The following is a 5,638-nucleotide window of genomic DNA, read 5'->3' as shown; positions in this document are numbered from 1 at the left end:
AAGCTGCATACCTGCCTGCAGATAATCCCTGCCTGCCCCAGCACCTCTTCCCCACTGTGCCACCCCCCAGCCTCCTGCCCCTCCTGCCACGCCACCCTCACTCTTCCCAGACTAACAGCAGGCAGGTGCGGTTCTTTCCCCTCAGTCCTCTCAGTCCCCACAGAGAGCAAGACAAAGCCTTTCCTCTACCCAAACAGGCCACTAAAGGTCCCCGTCCCCTCCCTACACACAGGGGACACCATGGTGAGGCTCTGTCCTCGCTCCCCTCCCACCCTTCTTCCCTCCACAGGGACCCACCCGTGTTTGCCTGCCGGGATTTAATGAGCTTCTCCAGCAGCTCATCAGGGATGGGGCTTCCAGTTTTGTAGTGCCCGGACATGCGCAGCAGCGGCTCCTTCTCCCACACCCAGTTCTCCAGCATCTGTGACGGTGCCTCGACAAAGTCCCGCTCCACGTGTGTCCCACTGAACATGGCAAACTCCGCCTAGGAGACACAGCAAGATCAGAGCAGGACGTCATTTAACCCCACAGGGGAGCACAACAGGAGACAGGTCACAAACCAAGCCTCTGCCAGCCCAGCCAGGCCTCACCTGAGAACACAGCTGGTGCATGACATGCCCAAATTCGTGGAAGTAGGTCTCCACCTCATCGTGCTGCAGCAGGGAAGGCGCATCTGCCGTGGGCTTGGTGAAGTTGGCCACCATGGCAGCCACCGAGATCTGCCGGCTGAAGTCTGGCAAAAGGCAGCCTGGCTGCAGGCCGAAGCAGGCTGCGTGCCCGTACTTCCCTTCCCTAGGCCAGGAAGAGGAGACTGTTACACAGATCCTCCCCCACAGCCAGCCATGAGCCACCGTGCAGGGCAGCGTGGTCCTGCTCAGAGCAGAAGCTCCTGGTGATGCTGCGATTCATGCCAACCCTGTGCTCCTGGGACAGCCCTGCCCGATTACACACCGCTCCCTCCACACAGCCACGCGTCTGGGAACGGGACGGCCTCCCCTCTTCCCCAGGTGCATGGCAGGCTCCACTCCCCCTGCCCTAGCCCTCTTCCCTCGCTCCACGTTGCCCAAGGCCTCACCGCGGGTACAGGTCCAGGTAGAATTTGCCAATGGTCTCCCCAGAAGAGGTGTCCTTCACCGTGTAGAGCTGGACGTCCTCATGCCAGACCTGAGCCTTCTCTTCCAGATGGAAGGTGAGCCCCAGCAGCTCCTGGTAAATGGCCAGCAGGCCCGTGGTGACCACCTGCATGGGGAAGTACTCCTTCAGCAGATTCTGGTCCACGCTGTACTTGGTCTCCTCCACCTGGTTCATGTAATAGCGCATGTCCCAGGCATTGATACGGTTGTCAAACTCCAGGCCGCGCTTCTCGCATTCTTTCTTTTTCAGGTCCAGGATCACAGCTCGTTCCTTCTCCCCAAGGGGTTTCAGCTTCTGGGCCAGCTCATCTAGGAAAACAGAGGCAGGCAGGGTAAGTGCCCGGGGCTGAGAGCAGCACACCCGGCCCAGCGCATGCCCCTGCTCTTCCCCTCCACAGCCAAGTGCCATACCCAGGAACGTAGCCACTGTCTTGCTGCTTTTAGCCATGTTCATCTCCAGTACAAAGTCTGCGTGCGTGTTGAAGCCCAGGAGACTGGCTTTCTGAGCACGCAAGTCCACCAGCTCCTTGAGGATCAAGCAATTTTCCTGCAAGGCAGAGTCAGACAAAGAGTGAAGCGGGGTACGCAGGCGAGAAAGGAAGCCCGAGCCCCAGTGTGGCAAGAAGCACAAATCTCAGACGAGACCCCTTCAGTGCCTGGACCTGACCTGGCATCTCGTCTGGCCCTGCTGGCAAGCAGCAAGGCCCACCTACCTCTTTGCACCTGGAGTTGAACATTTCCTCCACCTTCCTTCTCGTCTCGGGCACATAGCACTTCTTCAGGAGTGGGAAATAGTGCGGGTACTTCAAGGTGACTTTCAGCTTGCCATCCTCTGTCTTCTCCAGGGAGTTCAGGAAGTCCTCAGGGAGCCCCCCTGAGAAAAGAGCAGACACGACTGATGGGAGAGCCCAGGCCTCTCCAGAAACACCAGCTCTGGGACGGAGCACAGGAGCAGGCTCTTGCTCCTTGGCCAGAGGAGTCCAGGCGCTCAAGGCCACCCCAGCAGAGCAGTAAGCCCGAGCGCTCCGTACCTAGTTCCTCCCTTGAGAAGGGCAAGTAAGTAGTGTCTTCGTTGAGGTTCTTGTTGAAGTCTATGCAAAGGACGCTCAGCTTTTTCTTAATAGCTTTGATTTTCTTTAAAATATAGATAGAGAAACATGAAATATAGATAAAGAGAGAAAAGTCAGGGTGAAGCCAAACAGCACCGTTCACCGTCTCCAGCCAGCAGCCTGCCTGCTGAGTTGCCCAGCGGTCTGCACTTGGCTTTTATTCAAACGCAACGCTGCAGAATTAATTGCATGCCTAGAACAGGCTCCCTTTGATCACACCTGGTAGGAAAGCAGCCACCTCAGCAAGGTCCCAGCTGTCTCCTGCCAGCTCAGGAGCTGCAGGTGTTTAACCAACAACCTCCTCTACCCTTATTTCATTTCACCTTCTTTTCTATTTTTAACCCAGCTTCGAGCTGCACGCATTGGCACAAGATAAGAGCGGGAGACCCTGAGCAGCTCAGCCCCCCAGCCCCGGTGGGGCACCCTCCCCGACTGCCCCTTTGCATGTGGGGGCCGGGTGCTACTTCCACTCGTGACCTGCACAGCACCCTCTGCAATCTCAGCTTCTTGGAAGTGCCCCCCGGCCGCCACTTCCAGCCTCAACCCCACTACGTAAACATCATCCCCATCCAACAGAAAGGAAAAAGAGGGGCGCAGAGACATCACCCCACGCGCCCAAGGTCACGTGAATCAGGGGGAAAATTCAGGATTCTGAGCCTCAGCCCTCTGTTCCGATGCTACACTGCCCCGTTAGCCCCGCGAGGCCTCCTCTACGTGTGCTTACTCAAGCTCTGTGATCTCACCTCCTGCGTTTCCTCGGGGAGATGGAGACCGTTTCTTTTACCCAATTTGATCAGCCTTTCTAGATATCTCTTTGCTTCAGGCTTCAGCGCAGCGCTCTCTGCTTTCTCCTGTAAAACAAAACCCATCAGCACAGGGAACTGCAGGATCAGGTGTTGCAGAAAGTTGGTTCCCAGTGCGAGTTGTGGGTTATTGTAACACCAGTGACCCAGAAGCAGATGGAAACACCCCACAAGAAGGCTTTGGTTTGGTGCGTTAGTCCCTATCGGATCACTTTAAACATCTCGCCTTTATGCTGTATTACAGCACTTTTCAGGGCGTTACCCAGCCCCTTCCCCGAGTGAGGCAGGCTGGGTTTACTAAAGCAGTCTTACCAAAGGGGTAATCGAGGCCCTGAGGGGGGGCAGTGGCCTCAAACCCCAACTCCCCAGTTCCCACTGACAGCTGGACCATTCTGCCACAATCACACAGCAATTCAGTTCCAGACCTGACTCACTACCATTCACTCCTAAGTTCTGGGAGAAGGGAAAAGGGTTTGTTGTAATTGCAAGGAAGGTTTCGGTGCCCTGCTCAGGTGCATCACTGACAGAGCATCCTCCCAGGCACACACCTGGAGCCAGACAATCCTCTGGTACACGTCCTGCCTCATGCTCATCTCCACATCGAACTCTGAGAGCTTCTTGTCAGCCTCGGTGCTCGCCGCGCGGATGTCTTTGCAAGGAGAGACATGCTGGGGGAAGTCCAGCATGTTCCGACGGACTGGAAAGACAGGAGAGGGATTACAGTGAAGGCAGTGGCTCCATGTCGCAGAACTGCTCGTGAGTGGGAGTGGACACAGAGAGCCTGCGTCAGCCGGGAGCCAGTTTGACAGCCCTGGGGCCTGACCTGCCAGCCCAGGGAAAGGAAGTGCGAGGGAAGCTGCTGCCACCAGACCAACCCAGAGCTGTCCTCTCGGAGCAGCGCTCAGTCACCTGCAGCGCCCGCTCACCCCTTCCTCGCTGCCGAGCACATCCCTCCACTGATTTCCCACTACAATCCATCTTTCTGACAGAACTCACATGAATTTCATGCCTGTGAGATCCCGATGCCCCAGCTACAGCTGGTATCAACAGCTTCAAGAATCACAGGACTGCTGTGCTGGCAGGCACACAGGCAGCATTGTTGCGTGACTCCATTCCTTAGAGGACCGGACTAAAAGCGACACCCTTACCACAGGCACGCCATAAAAGCTGCTATGTCCCAGGTGTGCTCTGCCCTGACGTATTTCCATTTTAGAAGTGAAAACAGGGAGAATATTCCCTGCCACCATCTCTGCAAAACCTCAAATAATACGACTCAGCGGGAAGGTGCTGCTCTCCAGGCACGAGAACTCTCCACCCAGCAGAAGGTGAGCAGGCAGGTACTCTCTGCCGCCCAGGGAAAGCACTGACAGCTCTGCTGAAGTTAACATTACCCCTGCTTTGTAAGGGTTTTTCCTCTTATTTCAGGGAAAAAGAAATCAGTGAGAAGAAAGAGGAGGCTTGAAGGCTTCTGCTTCATACAGATGTGACACCTCACGGCATGGGCGGTCAGGACAGCGGAGAGATGCCGTGAGGCAGGAGGAGGGCTGCGCGACTTTGGCACTCTACTGCTGTAAATCATCAGCCAAAGATCTCTGGAAGCCTGCATCGTTTGCCAGCACGATGCCATCACATCACGTTCCTTTACACATGACCCCTACAACAACAGCAGCGTTTAAACAAGGTGCACGGAGAGACATTTATCCGCTGTCTTAGTGAAAAAGTTAGGAAAAAGCTTAAGATTTCTTAGATCACCCGAACCATCTCTGCCAATGCAGAATTTGTTCCCTCTAATGCACCATGACACATAAAAGCAGGAGACAACCTTGAAAAGCTTGAGGCCACTCCTCCCGCAGACCATCCTGCTGCCAAAGCACTGCCCTCATTTTAGACTCACTCTTCTGTTCCAAATCCACTCTACTCTTTGTACTTAGACCTAGCTCTGTAAACATTAGCTGGAAAAAAAAAAGCCCATACCGCTGAGGGAGTCAAGGGAAGAAAAGAGGAGATGACAGTATGGAGAAAAAAAAAAACCATCAGAAAAATCATAATAACACGTTGATCTCCAGAAAGCCAGTACTCCCCGTCGGTGTACGTACCTGTGTATTCCACTTCCACATCAGCCAGTGCCTTGAGAGTGTTTTCATAGGACACCTCACCCTGCTCCTGGGAGCCCACCCGGTCGTACACGAGCTTGGTCCTCTCCGTGAGCTCTGCAGCCATGTTTTCTATCTGTTCGGCAGTCAGGTCCCATCTGAGCTGATTTGCCAACAGCCGGGGGGACTGGCTATCCACAACGTTACCTGGGGAGGAAACGCTCTGTCAGGCGTAGCCTTACACGGGCTGGGAAGAAAATTTAGCTGCATCGCTACCGCTCGATAAAAGCACATAAAGGAGAGGCCCAGCGAAGCAACCATGCTGATAGGCAAGCGGGTTCCCAGGAAGCCAGGGCGCTGGCGGCAATCCGCTGCTGGGTTATTTTCCGGGCGCTGTTTACCCTCTCAGCCATGCCAAGCCCTTCACAGAAACCCGACTCCCTGCCGCTCCCTCCCCGCCGTGCCCCCGCCATGTGCCTCTGCCCACGGCGGGGGGGGGG

The 5,638-nt window shown here is 55.5% G+C and overlaps 1 protein-coding gene across 1 annotated transcript in view; it reads right to left on the bottom strand.

The window, feature by feature from the left end:
- Positions 1 to 5,348, bottom strand: part of THOP1 (thimet oligopeptidase 1) — a 7,241-nt gene extending 1,893 nt beyond the window's left edge. The window contains exons 1-9 of the mRNA XM_035900984.1: positions 5,142 to 5,348; positions 3,594 to 3,742; positions 2,986 to 3,093; positions 2,165 to 2,267; positions 1,847 to 2,007; positions 1,545 to 1,680; positions 1,076 to 1,442; positions 591 to 792; positions 298 to 484 (exon numbers count right to left, since the gene is read on the bottom strand). Of these exons, the coding sequence (XP_035756877.1) occupies positions 298 to 484; positions 591 to 792; positions 1,076 to 1,442; positions 1,545 to 1,680; positions 1,847 to 2,007; positions 2,165 to 2,267; positions 2,986 to 3,093; positions 3,594 to 3,742; positions 5,142 to 5,265 (1,537 nt within the window). The 5' untranslated portion in view covers positions 5,266 to 5,348. The remainder of the gene's footprint in view (positions 1 to 297; positions 485 to 590; positions 793 to 1,075; positions 1,443 to 1,544; positions 1,681 to 1,846; positions 2,008 to 2,164; positions 2,268 to 2,985; positions 3,094 to 3,593; positions 3,743 to 5,141) is intronic.
- Between the last annotated feature and the right edge of the window lie 290 nt (positions 5,349 to 5,638).

The sequence above is a fragment of the Egretta garzetta genome, unplaced genomic scaffold (genome assembly GCF_000687185.1).
Source record: "Egretta garzetta isolate BGI_Z169 unplaced genomic scaffold, ASM68718v1 scaffold968, whole genome shotgun sequence".
Taxonomy (NCBI): domain Eukaryota; kingdom Metazoa; phylum Chordata; class Aves; order Pelecaniformes; family Ardeidae; genus Egretta; species Egretta garzetta.
The sequence above is the reverse complement of the archived record's forward strand: the minus strand, read 5'-3'. Positions and strand labels throughout refer to the sequence as shown.